At 48.5% G+C, this 18,422-nt stretch overlaps 2 protein-coding genes across 2 annotated transcripts in view; both read left to right on the forward strand.

Annotated features, from left to right (window-relative positions):
- The window catches only part of LIMD1 (LIM domain containing 1), a gene marked incomplete at both ends in the record, with an annotated part of 28,819 nt that extends 25,159 nt beyond the window's left edge, over positions 1-3,660 (forward strand). The window contains 4 exons of the mRNA XM_084280314.1: positions 541-671; positions 1,785-1,836; positions 2,494-2,562; positions 3,523-3,660. Coding sequence (XP_084136440.1) covers positions 541-671; positions 1,785-1,836; positions 2,494-2,562; positions 3,523-3,660 — 390 coding nt within the window. The remainder of the gene's footprint in view (positions 1-540; positions 672-1,784; positions 1,837-2,493; positions 2,563-3,522) is intronic.
- Positions 3,661-11,286: 7,626 nt separating this feature from the next.
- The window catches only part of SACM1L (SAC1 like phosphatidylinositide phosphatase), a gene marked incomplete at its 3' end in the record, with an annotated part of 32,916 nt that continues 25,780 nt past the window's right edge, over positions 11,287-18,422 (forward strand). Inside the window, 1 exon segment of the mRNA XM_084280392.1 lies at positions 11,287-11,382. Within this exon segment, the coding sequence (XP_084136518.1) occupies positions 11,333-11,382 (50 nt within the window). The 5' untranslated portion in view covers positions 11,287-11,332.

The raw sequence follows: 18,422 nt of genomic DNA on the forward strand, positions 1-18,422 counted from the left end.
TGGTATTCCAGGTAGTAATCTGTGTCCCAAAGCCAGCCAGTGAATTCAGCTGTTGAGTTCAATACAGTTTCCACAGTCTGTGTTAAGTGGGAAGCCAGGCTAGTGGGTACAAAGCTCGTTGGTATCTAAGGCATTACGAAAACCTAGCAATAGTATTTTAGCCTCTCATGGAGAATGTAAAGATGTATTTCCTTTTGTTGGCCTGGCACATCTTGCCTTGTGATCCTGCTAAGTATTCTGCAGCTGTTGGCTTCAGAAATTATTTTCTTTCCTGTAAATTCTATCACTTCTATACTTTGTAATGCTAAATACCTTGACTGAGACTCTAAATTGTTTTCTTTCCCCGTGCTAATAATTAATTTCTTTGGAAGCAGGTGATCTATATTGATTCCAGCTGCTCCTTCCATCCCTGTTAACTCATTTTCCTGATGAGGCACCTGAAAAATGACCTAGCCCTGCTGATGAGTATGCAGTCTGTTTATTATTTTCACCTTTATTGGCTGCTCATGTGCACTTTTCCTGTCTCTTGGTTTGTTGCAGATCCTGCAGGCTCTAGGGAAGTCGTATCATCCAGGCTGCTTCCGATGTGTGGTCTGCAACGAGTGTCTGGATGGTGTGCCGTTCACTGTAGACTCTGAAAACAAAATCTACTGTGTCAGAGATTACCACAAGTAAGGACCAAATAAACCAGCAGAGATGTTCCAACCAACCAGCCTATAATTTAGCTTTTCAGCTAATTAGGGAGTGTGGATTAGTTAAATAGGGACAGGGTTAGAAGCTAGAAGTTTGAGGATGGGGCTAGGCCCTAGAAATTCCCAATGTCTCGACTTTTGCCCTGCTGTTGGCTCCTGTGTAACTTTAAGGAAGTCACTTAATCCCTGGGCTTCAGCTGCTCCTTCTGCAAAGCAGAGGCAGTGAGAAATTCTGCTTGTGAAGTGGTCAGTGATGCAAGAAGTTAGTCTTCTCTACAGGAAGACTGTGAATGCCTGTTGAAATCAACGTGAGCTGCTTTCTGAGTGGCTGGAGGGCTAGGCCTGACTTTTCAATGCTTTTAGAAATCACCAGTGAACGTGCAAAGCGAAACTTTCCCCCAGCTCTAAACAAAACAACCACCAAATCCACTTTAAAAAATCACTTTTTGTTTAGACAGTAAAATAAAAGGGCTGGGCTCTTAGCTGGTAGTTATGATATTAGAGCTGCATACGTTTTGAGTGTCCATCTGGCTCGCTTTGCTCTTTGCTCCATTTTCAGAGTATTAGGTAGAGTATTAAGTGTTGCTCAGGCAGCCCCTGGAACTGGTGTTGGGCCAGGATTAGAGTTACCTCCGTATGCTGCCGTTGTACTGAAATGAGGCATATTTCCTTGGAATTTAACTTAATTTAATTATTTATCACGTTACATTGTGTTTTAAGGCATTAAGGAACCATACAGTCCCGTGGTATTTTCTCTGAGCAGCAAGACTGCCCCTTCTTTTGATGTGTTTTTCTGGGGATGATCCTGCTTGGTTCCTTTCAGTAGCAGCCAAGAATTTTACAGTAGGATTTGGGGTTTTTTTTCTGGCTCTAGGTGTAAAGTGTAAGGTCTCTTTTTGCCTGATTGAGCATCATGTGCGAAACATTACTTAAAATCAATGCTAAAATGAATTTGTGATCTCAGGATGCGGAGCTTTCCTGTGGATAAGTTATTTACAGCTGCAGCTTTTCATCTTCTCCTGGAGAACATACAGGCCTCGATTTGTTTTGGTCTTGATCTGTAACTACGTCAATTTCTCATTGCTCTTCCAGAGTTCTGGCTCCCAAGTGCGCAGCGTGTGGACTTCCCATTCTGCCCTCCGAGGTGAGAGACTTCTAGTCCATATCCCCTTGGGGGAGGGAACATCATGTCTCTGATCTTTCTCTCTTTCACACTTGACCCTATGTCGAGACAAATCTCCTTGGGAATGGGGAGAGATGATCTCTTCCTCCAGCACGTAGCTTTTTGACCTGAGCTTACACACTGCCCTTGAGATGTGACTCTTCTCTTGCTCCGAAATGAAGGTTATTTCCGCTGATCCAGGCTGGGGGTTTTTTCATCTCCTGCAGTGTTACACTGCTGTTAGTTTTATCTTCAGGGTGGTGGTGCTCATGGATGACCTCCAGGGTGAACTTGTTTGAATGCTTCCAGGAGATGCATCTTGGGCAATTTAAAATGCTGAGAAATGCGATACATGGAAACTAACTAAATCTTTAATGCCTGATTTGGGATAGATGTGCCTGTTAAACAGAGAGAATTTAACATTTCTGGTGTTACCATGTAGAGAATAACTGCAGCTGATGATGAAGCTGTACTGTAACAGTAACTGCAGGTGGCAGGATTTATTTGTGGCATCTGACCAGCAGCTCAAACGCATTTGTTCAATATTCACATTATTGCAGGAAGCAATCTACAGAGTGCTTGTACTGTCTGATCCTGCTGTAATCCTCTGTAATTTCTCTTTTGCTTCAATGCTCACAGGGGTCTGATGAGACCATTCGGGTTGTATCCATGGACAAGGATTACCACGTGGAATGTTATCGCTGTGAGGTAGGTCAGCAGCTTTCTCAGCGAGTGATAGCTACTATTATTTTTAAGATGGAGATTAAGTCTCCTCACTTCCAGTAGTGGTGGATGAGCAATTCAAGCCTTGCATTGTGTGACCCTTTCTGTCAGCAGCTGAGAAATTTCCAGTTTGACAGCAGAAGTTTTTTGCAACAATGATTTCATTTTCTATCCATAGAATTATGGGCAAAGAGGTAATGACTGCTTTTAAATTTGGCAGTTTTATTTGTTAATGAAAGAAACATGGAGACTTAGTAAGGAGAGAAACGTGGAGGCTTGCTACCTTTCAGAAGCCTTGAGCTCCAGGTCACATTGGTGTATCTGATTTCCAAGTCAGATTGTTTAAAAATGCTAAGGTGACGACTGATCCTGCCTGGTGTAAGTTACCTTCCTTCGCTCTCATGGGAAATGAATGTGTCATTGGGGCTGGGGAAAGGATACGTCTGCACAAAAAAAAATCCCAAGAGATGCCAGCCAAACACTGTTTGGCCTCTGTGCAGGGCTTCCCAGAGAGACTTCTTACTTCTGCTCTGTGAATTAAAAGAAATAAATGTCATCTCTCGTTGTGCTCATATGCAGTGGGAAAAGGCCTGACTCGGCAGGCCGGTTTCACATCAGTACAACTGCAGCAAATGTAATGTGAAGAGGTGAATCCCACCTGAAAGCGTAAGGAGACAAGAGCACGTTTAAAATACACAGGGCTGCACCTCACTACAAGATAAACTGCATAGGTTTATCTTGGCTGCATAGGACAAATTTGTACAAGGCTGCCCCTCAAAACGCTTATTGCAGATGTTTTCCTTCTCATGGCAAATGTTGAACTTTTTAGGAGGGAGCTGGGTGTCTTCTCTCCTTGTCACAAAATCTCCCTCCTGGAAGCCAGCCCCTGCTTGATGCTGGAAGATGAACCCAGGCTCTAATCATCTGCACGGCCTCTCTTTACAGGACTGCAGGATGGAACTGAATGATGAAGACGGGCATCGCTGTTACCCGCTGGACGAACATTTGCTTTGTCACTCCTGCCACCTGAAACACATAGAGAACGGCACAAGCCCAGCAGCTGTGTACCAGCCCCACTACTAGCCAGCACGGCCAACATGGGAAGGTCTGGGCAGAAGACTTGTTACGTGATCTCCCTCTCCCCACCCTCAGTTGACTTCCTGTGCATATCTGTCACCAGTTGGCAATGTTCCTGTAAAGGGATATGAGATATTTTCCCTGGATTCTTAGAGACTGTGTGTTTGTGACTTCCAGCTGTATCAGGCCACCTCTACTTGCCCAGGAACGTGGCATGTGTATCTTAAACTGATTGGTTTACTTTTATGTGCCTTTTTCTGCTGTCTGGAGATTCCTCTTGGCTCATTTGGGAAGATTCTTCAGTGAAAGCACAACTTGCTTGTCGTGCCTGTGAACTCAGATCGTACCACGCACAATTAATTAAAAAGCCAGAGGCTGGCTTGCCTGCCTGCCGGGGACATCCCGTCTTCCTGACGAGCACACTTCATCAGATTCCCTGAAGGACATTAATACCAGTTTTCAGACACTCTTTTTATTAATTCTTTAGGAAAAGACAAGAAAAGGAATGGGTCTGTGTGGAACGGTGTGCTCAGACCTTCCAGTTAATTCCCTGAACTCTGATACAAGCCTGGCTGCAGAAAGCACCGGCTCTCCAGGCACGGCCCAGGCGTGCTGGCTGGCAGCTGGAGGCTGATGACATCCCATTTCAAACAGAACAAACAACTGGAACAAGCGAGGCTTAAACTGCCGTGTTGACTTGGGGTCTGGGCTTCTGTGTCAGCACGATACGCCGTGGCCAATCTGCTGTGTCAGAGGCTGAACAGAGGGTTGTGTTTGGAGAGGAAAGGTCGGGATGCTGAATGTGTGGACAGGGGGAAGTCCAGCCTTGTTCTTGCTTGCAGGACTTGCTTTGGAAAAAACCTCTCTGGATGCAGACACTAGCCTGAGTTTTCCAGCTTGTCCCCAGAACTCAGCCCCCGCCTCTCCCTCCCCCCCAGCCACTCCTTCCTGTGGTGTTTACCCAGCACAAAGCCATTTCATAATGGTGCTTATTTAGAGCTCTGGGAACAAACTAGAGATAGTTATGAAGGCTTTGTTACACAGGCATTTAGAGCCTGGCTCCACAACCTGTACTCAAATGAGTATGTTGGTATAAACAGATTTGCTCCCACGAATAATAGCAGCTTATCTGAGCAAGGGGTGAGCGAGTTTGGCCCTTGCTTTCCGTTCTGCTGAGAAAGCAGAAAGGCAGATCCTTTCTCTTTTTGACCCCCCCTGCCCCTGCTTCATAGTCAAAGAAATCTGCTCCCCCAGTATGTGTAAGGTCGATGTGCCTGCGGTGCATGTTCTGTAGGTACCAAACCTCTGCAGCCCCTTGTGTACAGGGTGCAGTTTTTGTTTTAGAACAAAGCTTTTAACTTAAAGTCTTGGATGCAATCGGGGGTTTAGCTACCCTTTCTGACATGTTGTGTGGAAAACTAGTTAAATCCTAATGTATCCATGCTAAAGATGTAAATTCAGTTTTTAGATAGGATGACATTCTTGAAGTTCTTTTTAGTGAGGAATCTACAATTAATTAGCCAAGTAGCAGCACTGGCACTCCCGACACAAGCAGGTGCCAAGAACCCACTATGGTTCAACCATACCCCTTTTCCCATAGCTTGGATGTAGGTAGATGGGTGCTGCCTCGTGGACCTAGGCATTGAGGGTTGGGGGCAACAGAATGCCCAGGGCAGATCCTGCAGTGCTTCCCCCTCCCCACTGCTGTGTCAGCGTGTGTCGTGCAGCACAGCTGGGCCCAGGAGGGATGTCTCAAGATGCAGCTGTGATCTTGGGACTGCCTGAAGGGACCGAGGTGGGAAATAACGCCCACTGAGTGTCCCTGGAGAATAATTCAGACAGTCCTGGGCAGGTGGTTCCCCTCCCTGAGCCTTGTCCACGAAGGCAGGGAGGTACCTAAGGAGATTCTACGTGGCTCGTGCTTTCGCTAGCTCTTGATTTTTAGAGCAGCCCCTCCCGCACATTTTCTGGCCTTCGTTTTAGGAAGTTCTGAAAACACTAGCAGGGCTGCTGTTTCCCTTTGAAGATTCATTTTTAGCTACTATCTCGCTCTTGCAGCCTTCCCCACAACCCCAGACTAGGAGGCAAGGGCTGAGGGGGGGAGAAGGATGATTTTCCCTTGCGGAAAGCCTCCAGCAGCCGGTTTGCAGGCAGCTGTCATGCAGGAGCCTCCTTTGCATCAACGGAAAGTTGACTCTCGGCTGGGGAAGCGAAGGCTGTGCCCTACTTTCAGTTTTGAGGTCCTGTATAAATTATTAAGTGCCAATTGCTCTCCTTTATTCAGGGAGAGCCAGAAACGACAATGTGAAGCTGTTGAAAACGAAGTGTGTTGAGTCTGCGGCTTTTGAAACTGCTGCATTGCCCTGTCTCCTCCCGTGTGTGTGCTAACTTGCACCACTTCTACCTTCGGGAGCTTGAATTCATTTCAGCTCATCGTTATTTCTCCTAGGTTGTGGGTGTCCCGAGTCCCTGTTGATTGTCCCCGGAGCCTGACCTAGGTCCGGGAGAAGGGAAGACAAGGGCATCCTGCACAGGGGAAGCTTGTTCTCCTCCCAGCCCCCCTCCCTGACAAGCATCTGTGGAGCTGGAAGCCCGCAGAACCGGCTGGCAGGTAACCCTGGAACCAGGGGTGCAGCTGTGCCTGCTCTGCAGAAGAACTCCCAAAATCCTGTTTAATTGTGCCAGTCACCTGGCTGAGGCGCATTGGGTCTTGGTGTTCACTCGAAGCGTCTTTTTATTTATTGAGATGCTGAAATGTGCTACAAAAAGTTAAGTCCTAATTCCTCCCCCAGCGTGCTCTTCTGACTGGTTTTAGGGTAAGGGACCTTTGGAGGTCCCATTGTGCTGGTAATGAGTAACTCGCATGCAAACAGATATTTAAGTGAATTCCCTCAAACTCGTTTTCAGGAGCCAGAGCTGAATAGCTTTTCTCATTCAGATCGTGCTTTTAAATGTCTATTGTTTAGATTATGGAGACTCATTTAAATAGGGATTTTTTTGCATAAAAGCCCCGGGGGGTGGGGGGGAGGGCAAGCCCCAGCTGTAGAAGGGGCAGACATTTATGTGTAATCTAAAGTGTAAGGAAAACTTGTGATCAAAGTGGTTTAGGAAACTGCCCTGATAAAACACAGGGAATGGCATTTTCAAACACCCTGGCATTTTATGAGATCTGTGGCTTCTGAGTTTCAGTTTCTGAGGTCCATTTGGGGGCTTTTAAAAGTTTCCTTCGCCCCCTCTCTGGTCTTTCAGGGTTTAAATGCCTGTTTTAATTTGGTAGATCTCTTTGCTACAAAGTGAACAGAGCTCCTTGGTCTGCAAACAGCGGAGTCTCATCAGCATCAGGTTTGCTATTGCAGATGTGAAAGGAGGAAACTGGGCTCCTAAGAGCATGTACGGGTCAGGCTGGCCGTTCGAAAAGAAGGGATGCCTTTGGCTGCCAAGAGAAGAAAGTAAACACCTTCCTGTGCTTTCTCCTTCTGCTGATTTTCAGCACCGGGTGAAGATGTGGCATCCCTGAAGCACAGTATTTGGGTCTGCTCATAAGCGCTGCTGCCACCTCCTCCTCCTCTCTGTCCCGTGACTTCACCAAGCCGCAGGCACGCGCTTCCTAATGAATTAAGTCCCTGTTTTCCTCTTCCCTGGAAATTGTACTGCTTTATTATTTCAGCCACAGCAAAACCGGGTCCTTGCTCAAAGAAAAGTAGACTCACGCTCTCCATCCTTACTGGAACGCTTTGATGTGATCCTCCAAATTACCTGACTTGTCGATGCAGTGGCACCTTTGTACTCTGCTGCTGCCGTTGCTGTGAAAATGGCTTGGAGGACTCCCATCTGCGTTAAACTTGAAGTGCAACAGCAGGCAGTCCCACTGAAACCAGTAAGGCTTTGCCACCTACGTGAGAGCCAATGTGCAGACCTAGGGCCAGTGTTGGACCAAGGGCAGAGTGGGTTTTTTACAGGTGAGACCTACCAGAGGATGAATCTGTGGCAGTGTAAAAGTTGCCTCGAGACCATCACTGGAGTGGACTGCCAAGATTTTTTTCCAGTAATCAAAAAATACATATACTGAAGCGGTGGCAGTGCGTGGAGAAAGAGAGGATGTTACTTAAAAAAATAGAGCAGCTTTAGGGAAAAGAGGACAGGTGATTAGGGAGAGCAGGGGAGGCGGTGGTAGGGAGGTTCCTTGCTAGTTTGTCGTGTTCCTGTGCGTTTATTGTGGTGGGTTTTGAGGGGAAGCACACCTGCAGACTCTGCTCTGGATCCTGCTTTTCCAGTGTCAGCCTCGGCTGCGTGCTCTGTGCCTGCTTTCCGGGACCCTGCCCGTGGGCGTGCAGCACCTGCTGCCCGCCAGAGACCTGCCTGTCGCACCGCTGTGCCCGTGCTGAGCGGGGATGCGTTCCCAGCCGCCTTCTGTGCGGGAATGAATGCAAGGACGAGTTGACCCAGGCTTGTTGCTGGAGTCACTGCCTGTGGGCAGGGAAGGGCAGTGGCCAGAGGCATGTCCCTTTCGCCCCAGTCCTCTGGGGCCCAGCACCTGCGTCACTGGGAGAAGCTGGGAGGGTGGGTGCCTCTCCCGTCACGCTGCATTTGGCTGCTCCTTTTTCTTTTCCATTTCCATGTCCTGCCGCTCACTGGCTGCAGTGGCACAAGGTGTGCCTACCGATCGGGCACGTCTTCCCTGAGCCCAGACAGAGCCCAGAGCTGCTCCCTCACCAGAAGGAGAAGCAAAATTAACCTTTTCTGAGCAACAAAAATCCTCCCCCTGCTTTCTTCCAGGGCAGCCAGGACCTCGCGTGGGAATATGCATCAGTAACCCACCAAAATGAGACAAGAGATGGGGAGAAAAAATACCTCCATGCAAACAAAAGTGGCGTAGAGCCCCAGTGAAGGCAGAGAATGGGGATGATACCCAGAGCAGGGATGCCCGGGCTGCCATTCCCAGCCCTGCTGCCACCGACCCCCGTCCCCACGCAGCAGGTCTGCGGTGCACGGCCAGACGGGGACCCGGGCGCACAGGCGCAGGCTGGGGCTTTCCGTGTCCGGAAAGCAGATCTAGAGCCTGGCTAACGATACTGAACGGTACTGATTTTGTTTATGTTTCCTTCAAAACTCCAGGAGAGAGTATTTTAGGATTTGTGCCGGTGTTAACTAACCTTAGCCACCTGTGAACACAGCCCTCTTTTCTTCCCTGCTGTTAAATATTTATAAACAAGGAAGGCCGGCAGCAGGGCCGAAGCCGCTGGCCTTCTTGTGATTTTGGTGATTAAAGACAATACCATAAAGCTTTGCTCAGCGTCAAGTCTTTCCTAGAATTCCCATGATCGTCATCACCCCAAGCCCACAGGAAGGAGTTCGCTGCAAACGACTGTTTCCCAGCCTCTGCCTTTCTCCTCTCCCCCTGCCTCAGTAGCTGAAGCACCTACTGGCACTGGGGGGGGAACCCTCTTAGTGGGATTCACTGGGGATTTCCAGTCCTTCGTAGGCCGCTGGGAATTGCTGAGGCCATCCTGCTCTGGCATCCCTCCAGGGACACCCTGCTCCTTGGGTGAGGAGCTGGGGGGAGATGTGTGGGAGCAGGGGCTCGTCCCAGCACAGGCGTCTCCTTTACAGCGTTGGTGGGGAGGATTTTGGGGAGAGTTCCTACAGCGTAGGCTTCACTGCTCAGAGCAACTGTGATGCCTCATCTCTGAAGATGGCCAGCAGGTCAAGGGAGGTTCTTCTCCCCCTCTACCCTGCCCTGGTGAGGCTTCATCTGGAATACTGTGTGCAGTTCTGGGCTCCCTGGTTCAAGAAGGATGGGGGACTACTGGAGAGGGTACACAGATGATTAGGGAACTAGAACATCTCTCTTACAAAGAGAGGTTGAGGGACTTGGGACTTCTCAGCCTAGAGACGAAAAGACTGAAGGAGGATCTTATAAATATTTATAATACTTGTAAATACTTGAGGGGTGGGTGTCAGGAGGATGGGGTCAGTCTTTTCTCAGTGGTGCCCAGTGCTAGTGGGCGTAAACTTGAAATTCCATGTAAACAAGAACTCCTTTACTGTAAAGGTGACAGAGCACTGCAACAGGCTGCCCAGAGAGGTTGTGGAGTCTCCATCTCTGGAGATATTAAAAACCTGCCTGGATGCTGTCCTGTGCAAGGTGATCCTGCTCTGGCAGGGGGGTTGCCGGAGCCGAAGTTTTGCGGGCTCAACGCGGATCAATGTGATCAAGTGCTGAGCTCGTTTACTGAAACACACACACAGCTTATAAAGGTTTCCATATCAGCACACGAGTTACATTACATTGCTATTGGTTAGATGCTCCATTCACCTGGCTTACATGCTTCTCACTGTTGCTAATGCTTGGTTACGGCTACACAGTCACGTGGTTCCTTTTTAAGGCAGTTGTTAACATTCTTGCAGGATTGTCTTGCAAGGTCGTGTTCTCACAGACATCGTCTCTCCTGTTACTGCGTACTGACATGTCTGTGCTGCCTTCCCCTGGCCTGATTATATGGGGGTCAGGAACAAATCTGGGTGGGCCACAAAACCCACTCCTCTCAAAATGCATTGCTAGAGGGGGTTGGATGTAAGTGATCTCCAGAGGTCCCTTCCAACCCTGAACATTCTGTGGTGGGGTGCTAGAGTACTGCTGGCTGAGCAGCACCCCAGCAGCATGGAGCTACCAGCTACAGTTGAAGTGAGTGAGTAAGATTACCTGTAGCCATACTTTAGGGGGCCACCTCTGTGAGGCAAGAAGCTGGATGCAGTGGGAAGTTGCTCAGGTCTGCTCTGTGCCAGACCCCCAAACCCAGGGTCCCCCTTACAGCCCAGGCGGGCACCGGCCTCCCCTGCAGCAGCCATCCCCAGCATGGTGTCAGCAGTGGACACACAGGCGGCTACAAGCCATCAACAGTGTTTCACAAGAAGGGGGTGCTGGAGGCTCCTGTAGCTGGTGGTCCCCCACGCCGGGCGCGTAACGGTGTTTGGGGTGGGGGGCTGCCCGGAGGCAGAGGGGGTGCAGGCAGCACCCTTGTGCTGGGGAACAGGAGGGGAAAAAGGACAAAAAGCCTGTGAGGGGGAAAGGAGGGGCGAAAAAAAAATGAGCAGCCGAGCCAGCCAGGAGTCGAACCTAGAATCTTCTGATCCGTAGTCAGACGCGTTATCCATTGCGCCACTGGCCCTGCTCGTGGTGCTTCATTTCCCCGCAGAGCAGTTAACAGGCAGCTGGCGCGGGGGCGAGGCCGCCGGGCGCGGGACAGCCAATCCGGCGCGACCTCCCCGCCCACAGCCCCACCCAGCGGCTCCCGTGGGGCGTGGCTCGCCACCCCACCCGCGCGCCGGCCAATCCCCAGCGGCTCCGTTCAAACGCCTCCGCCCCTCTCGCCCCCGGTAACGCGTCACTGTTTCGCGATCTCCTGTTGGCCCCCGGCGCGCCGGGGGGGCGGGCTGAGAGCTCCGCGGTTTAGCCAATCGCGGCGCCGCAGAGTCAGCCCAGGCCCTCCCCCTTCCTCCATAGGTGGTGCCCCGCCCTGGGGTCCTCGCTAGCGTGCCCGAGTAGGTTTGTCCTGTGCGGTGCCCCGTCCCCTCAAGGCCGGGGGACGCGTCAGTCTGGAAGGGAGGGAGCGGTCGGGTCCGAGGGGGCGACGCTGAGTGGAGCCGGCGGCGGCCGGAGACAGCTGGAGGGGGACGAATGGCGGCGGCGGGAACGGCGGCGGCGGCGGCCTACGGCAGCCTGAAGCTGTGAGTGACCCGCCGGGAGGGGAGGACGAGGCTCTTGTCACCTGCCGCTGCCGGCCCGGCCGGAGGGGCGGGGAGGGGCCGGCCCGGCTGTGGGAGCGACGGCCGCTTGTCCTGTCCCGTCCCCTCCCCCGCGCCCGTCCCGCTGTCCCCTCGCGGGCCGGCGCGGGGTCCCGCCGGGCCAGCCCTGCGGCGGCTGGCTGCCGCTCTCGGCTGTCCTGCCCGGTCCCGTTCCCTCGGCGGGGCCGCCGCCTCGCCTTCGCTTCCTGGGTCAGCGCGAAGGGCTTGGCCCGGGGCGGCGGCTGCGTGCGGCGGCAGCCCGGGGCCGGAGGCAGGCGGACTTTGGATCCCCGTTCCGCGCCCATCCGAGAGCGCTGCCGCGGGCGGAGGCGCTGCCGCCTCTCTTCCCCCCCCTCCTCCCCGCGGCGTGTGCCGGAGGGGCGGCCGCGAGCGGGTCTTCCCCGCCGCCCGCCTTAGCGGGAGAGGCGAGTCCGAGCGGCCGCTCCGCCGGGGGTGGGGGGGGGGTGGGGGATGAGGAGGAGGCGCCCGGGGCGGGGGACCCTCGGCTGCCTTTTCCCCTTGCTCGCTTGGTGACTTGTGCGGGCGCTGGAGCAGCGGCGGTAGCGTGAAGCCCCGTGTGCACTCGCCAGCAGGAGCTTCGCGAAGCGTCCTGAGCCGTCAGCCGCGGGTGGCCGGGCTTCGCTCCCGGCTGCTGCTGTGGAACTTCTTGTGGGTCTCCTGCGCGGTGCCGGCCGTGGCTCCTCACCTTCTCCTCACCTCCGGGTTAGGAAGCGAGAGCTTCTGGCGGGGAACGTAACCCCTTGGCGCTGGCACACGCCAGATGTTTGGTTGCTGCCTTTATACACCGAAGGAAGTTGCATAAACAAAGCGATGCACAGTTGAAGCCGAAAAGGCGGTTTCCATCGTAATCCCTCGCACTGGGCTGGCTCAGACTCCTGAAGGCAATTACTCGGAGCGTGGGACTCTTCGTGGCTGTCTGCAGCCAGCCCTGAAGTGTCCTTGTGTGTCCTAAAGGCGTTCCCAGGCTTTTGACCTCTAGATATTGGCTTGAAATTGTGTGAGTTACTGCTGCCTGAAAACGGCCTCACTATCTGAAGTGTTTTTTTTTTTTTTTAGCCCCATTTAACTGCACTTAATGCTCTGTTAAACTTCATTCCGTAGTCATCTCTTGGATTCAGAGCAAGCCTGCCTAGATCCTTCTTTCCTGGGTGCCTGTACAAAGAGTTTGTCGTGATGCTGCTACACATTTCAAGATCACTGCCTTTGTTTCCTTCTTTTGGTTGGGTAGCTACGTGAGGGTGCACAGGCACTGGAGATAGCTGAGTGTTAAGGAAGGGTGAGGTCATCAGTGATGGTTGAAAGACTTTGCTTATTTGGCCAAGAGCTTTTTTTTTTTTTCCCCTTCCTGCTGTCTCCTAAACGATGTTTGTCTTTCTTTAAGCTGAACTTGTGATCTTTTTGCCTGCAGAGGAGAAAAGGTGAGTTGTATGAGTAGCAGTTGTGTGGCTTGTAGTACGCAGTCCTCCTCACTGAAAAAGTTTTAAGTAAAAGCCCTTTTCTAGACACAGGCTAGTAAAGAATTCTATCATTTGAAGCTTAATCTTAACTAACAGTAAGTGTTGATGTTTTTGGAACATGGGTGTGTCACATGTAGCCTAACATGAATTTTTTTTATAAACTTGAAAACAGAATTGTTTTCTGTTCTGAGAAATGGGGGTTTTTTTTCTACTGTTGTTAGATCAAGTTATGGTAATGCCTGCAGACTTTCTACCAAGCATTTTAAGATAAAGGACGTAACTTGAGTCACAAGTCAAACTGACTAGACTGTCCAGGTCCAAAGGAGAATGTTCCTCTGAGCAATCCAGGCTGGACTTCAGTTTGGGGATTTAGTGGTAACAGTGGGTGGGTTTCTTTGTGTGTGTGTGTGTGACTTCTGACTACGAAAAGGGGCAGGTTTTGCAGTTGCACCTCTTCTTTGAAGTCCAGTGACCTGTAAGGAGCTCTGTAAGGAGCCTCACTGATTGTAGCGCTCTCTGGGATCCCATTCTGTACATCCAATTGCGGTTTCTAGCTCTGAGCACACACCTCTTGTGGTGTTGTCAGTGGTAGTGACCTCTATGCTTTGGTTAGTGTCATCAGTCAAGGTGGGGCCATACTGGTAGGAATACTTCTGTCTGTGCTGCTGTTGGGACCATGTGAGTTACACCAGCAGTTACTGGGGAGAATTATTAACTTGCAAACTGCTGTTCAGGGTTGTCATCTGTGTCGCTGCTGTGCTTGTTTAACTGGCAGCCTCAGGAATGAGCTGTAAAATTCAAACAGCTATTGCAGGTACCAAGCTAGTGAATGTTAGTGAAGGTACCAACCCAATAATCAATGAAACCTGATTGGTAAAGCTGTCTTCAGAACAGACAGAATCCTGTCTGTCGTTTTGGTTTACTTAGTCACATTTTTCTTTGTGCTTGCATGAAGACTTATCTTGCTGATAGTGTCAGCCTTCTCATTATCCCGGGGTCTCTGACACTAGCTGTGTTTGAAATTGAGGTCCTCTCACCCACAGTTTTGCCTGTGTGCTTTGTGAACATACTGGTCAGTTGTTAGCAGCCCCTGGGCTTGAACACAGTGCCTTCCACCTGTCTTGTGTTTGGGGAGAGGTCCAGAAGTGCATCTTGTCTTCAGGTTGGGGTTTTTCCTGCTTGTTTTCCAAATGGGATTTTCAGAGTTTGGATGGTAATAGTTCTAGAAAACATCTACACATCTTTTTTTTTTTTTTTTTCTTTCTTCCTTCTCCCACCCCTGTGAACCCAAGCAGCTCTAAAGGTGAGGTGAAGCTCAGGGATATTGGCTGAGGAAGGCATTAATGTATGCAGTAAGTTTTTTGTCACAGGTCAAACTTCACTGGAAACAGTTATTAGGAAGCTAAGCCTTTAATAGGTGCCTCTCTTTGGTTTTTACATGGTATTTCCTTTACTGTTTTGGTTTGGTGGTGGGTTGGTTTGGTTTTTTTTAATCCTGGAATTATATTTCCTTTTTCATCCCTGGAACAGCTACTGCTCCGTGGGAGATGTTCCAGTTCCTGAGCTGGTTCTGCTTGAGGAGAAACATTTATTGTAGACGTATAATTAGCTCACCTAGAAAATCTGGAATCTCAGGGGTGTTGAAACCAGCGGCGCGTTGGCACTGTTACTTAACGCGCTGCTGGGACCGTGCACATGCTGATGGGCTCCCTGTGTCTCGCTACAGACCACTCTGGTATCCTGAGTACAGCAAATGCACTGCTGTGCAGTACGGGATGTGCTTTTGGCTGGCTTTATTGCAGTGTTTAGAGGCTGACATCAAAGAGTTTCCTGCATTAGAGCAACGTTAAGTATATTTATGGTGAAATAATCAATTACTGAAGTAAGGATTTAGCTATTGAGGCCTAGACAGCTTAAGTGATATTGAGTGAAGTACTATCTTTAGTTGCCATTAGGGCATGACGGGTCTTCCATGCTGTGTATGAACACAGGAATATTCTTGTCTTTGATTAGGTAGGTCTTCCAATGTGGGGTGCAACTCTGCATCATCTTCATGATGTACAGCACTGCTTTGTAATATAATTAATGAAGTGAAACTTCACCATAAACGTGTGAACTAAAAAAGTACAATCACACTTAACTAAATAAAGCTGACTTCATACGTGGTGTAAGCAAGCTGTGGCTTTGGTTTGTTCTTCTATGTTGGGAAACAACACTTTTTGTTTTGTAAGGCGGCCCTCTGCCTTGGATTATTAGATGCTGTGATTGATAGCTTGAAAAGAAAAGGTGATGTCTTTAAAGAGGCATCCATGAAAGTGGTCTGTTAAAACCTCAGAAGGTGTTTTTTCTTAGAGCCTTAGATGCAGCTCAAGGGTGTTGAGGTGGGATGACTTCCTCTGTTACTTTCCTGTGAAGCACAGGAATACAGTAAGCAGGAGTTGACTGAAGAAGAAAAGAGAATATTTCATAATGTAAATAGCTAACAAGAAAAAAAAAAAACCACAAAAGCTGTGAAATTTCCTGCTTTAAGGTAATTTCAAAGTATCTTTGCTTTTGTAGGTACTTCCAGCAGATTTTGGTGGAAAACCCTGTGTGACTTATAACTGCAGTGACATAACACCAACCTTGTTCAGATGTGCACTATAAATGTGGAAAACATGTTTTAGTCAAAGCCTGACTTGGACACTACTGAAATAATGACAAAATAGGATATTGAGTGAGCTCCCATTCAGATTCAAACTGGCCAGAGATGCTCTTGTCCCTTTTGGTCTTCTCAGTCCCATGTGGAGCAGTCTCTCGTCTGGACATTAAAGATGCATCTAAAACCTTGCACTGTAACTCAGTGCTTAGGCTGGTTTTGGAGGATGTGGGGACTAACTTCATGACAGCCATTTAATTTTCCCTTGTTTTATTACGCTACTGGGTGCCCTCACTTGTGTCAGTGACCAGAATGATTTCACAAGAGTGGTAATGCCTGAACTAAAGAAACTTGAAAATCAAAAGGCTTCATTTTTAGTGAGAGATCCACTGAATTTTCCTTTTGCTTCTTAAAGGCAAGATAGTTGAAAGCATTTCCTAGTTATAATCTCTGTGCACGCTTTTTACATAGGATCTCTCTTCTTCACTGCTTCTTTAGCAACATAAGCTTGAAATAATAAGGGCCTTTAGTTAAACAAAACAAAGCCCCACACCCTGACAAAAACCAGCCCCAAACTCCAACCTGTGCTGTATTTTGTGTGACTGTGCTGTATTTTCCTTCTAGGTAATCTTTACATCACTTGCAGATAGTTGGGTTGTTTTTTTTTTTTTTTCCCCCTCAGCTTTGAATTGTAGGGATGAAATTTACTGAATGAGTTGCTTTAACTCTTGGCAGCAATCCACCCAGCTTCAGTTTGAGAAGATGTTAAAAATAAGATCCAAGTCACCTTCAGTAACGCTTGAATTTGGTGTTTGCAGTGCTTCAGTGCTTTTCTTAGTCTTGGCTCCCGTGAGTTAGGCTATCAGTGGCAGCTATTTCCATTTATCCTTACCTTGATCCTTTAGCTACATTGAGAAATATTCCGTGGTAAAGGTGGTCAGGTTTAAAAAAAAAAAGAAAGTATCTGAGAGGATCTCTGATATTGTGGAGGTTTTGTTGTGCAGTAATGGAAGGAGATACTGTTGTTAGGAGTTTTTGATGTTTTAGGTGGTTATAGACAGCAGCAACAGCGTATCCAAGGAGAAGGCAGACACCAGTGTCAATTATGAAGGTTATACAAAAGCAGAGTATTGTCTGGTATATGAAAACTAGTTTCAGAAGCAACTACAGAGATTATAGGCTTCTGGAAAATACTGATTTCTTTATTATTGCTTTTGTTATGACACTAGCACTTGGACTTTCATATGTTCCTTATTTCATTAAAAGAACAGAATTTATCTGTCTGCAGATTCCTAATCATTGTGAATGGTCCTTTGCTCAGCATTCCAATATCTTCTCAGATCAGCAAGATAAGTGTGTGTGTTACATTTCTAAGCTTGTGGTAGACATACAGACCTGGTACTGAATAGTCTGTGGAAAAATACTATTCTTGCATGCAGTTTTCATCACCTTCCTTGCTGAAAGAGAAGTGGGAGGCAATCATCTTGGTTATAGCAAGCTTATTACGGTTTAAAGCTTCATCTCAATGAGAAGGAGCCTGCTAGCCTGGTTCTGGCAACTGGTTGAGTTTGTAAATCACCATTTGGGCTGAAGCCTCTTTGAGTTGGGCCTCTTCTTCAACTATATTTCTCTTAGAAAAAACCCAACTTATTACAGAAATGAAACAAGGTCTAAGAGAATCATCTTTATATTATAAACTTCAGAGAGCACTAATTCTCCACTTCTGAAGCAAGGACTTCATATTCTGCAGGGCATTGGACTTCTCAGTCTGTGGGGTTCTGCAGCTGTATTTACATACTTCTTGGTGGTGATCCCAAAAGGGGAGTATTTGTTCAAGTTCTCTCAACTTCATAGACTGGCAAGCTGATTTCCTTCTGCCCCTCCAAAAAGACCTCCAAAACAGTTGATGCCAAGACTGCTCCAGTGTATTGGAAGCTGCTGAAGCCTGGAGCTGGTTTAGTCCATTGAACTGAAAACAGGGATCACTCACCTTATGTTCTCCATGGCACTTCTGTTAACAAATCTGATTGTGGATAGGACTGTAGGAAGGAGAATTTTGATTGCAAAGCTTCCTTCTGTGTGTGTGTTGAGGGTAAAATCTAGCTTAAGCAAAGATAGAAATGTATGGGTGTTGCTCAAGAGGAGATAAGGGTGATAAAAGCCGTTAAGAAGGCAGTGGTAGTGACAAGAGACAAAGTAGGGGCTGGGATTTGAGAGAAGGAAATGCTGGGGACGTGTCTGGCGAAGCAGGGTGAATTATGTGTATTGAGAGGCCAGGCATAACTTGCACTGGCAGCCTTAATTTGCTAATTTTTCTTAACTTGTGGCAAAAGACTTCATGTTCTTCATGGATAAATTATTATTCTTGAGTGTTGCAAATAGAAAGCTTGTTTAAAAGACAAATATGCTATGCCTGTGAGCTTTTTTTAGTTCTATGAAAACAGGCTTTCACTAATCTGCAAGTGAACCTCAGTGCTGAGACTATAATACAGTCATAGAATCACAGAATGTAATCATCTCCAGTAGCTCCCTGTCTGTCTTGAACTGGACACAGAACTCCAGGTGTGGGCTCACCAGGGCACAGCAGAGGGGGAGAATCACCTGTTTTGACCTTCTGGCCACTGTTACAGAATTTCACTAGACTTCAGGTTACTCTAGGCTTGCTCTTATTAGCAGCTCAGAGTTGGGCCACCACCTCTGTGAGTGGCAACCCAAATGTTATGTTTATGATTTTACATACTCTTTTTAACACAGTTACATCATAGATGAAGTCCCCCATTTTGTAAGTGAAAGTCCATCATTTGCCTCTGTCTTTTTTTGGGTATCAGTGGCTACTCAGTCTCCATTCTGCTTCAGATCTTAGATTC

This window comes from Gallinula chloropus (assembly GCF_964237585.1).
Source record: "Gallinula chloropus genome assembly, chromosome: 2".
NCBI classification, from domain to species: domain Eukaryota; kingdom Metazoa; phylum Chordata; class Aves; order Gruiformes; family Rallidae; genus Gallinula; species Gallinula chloropus.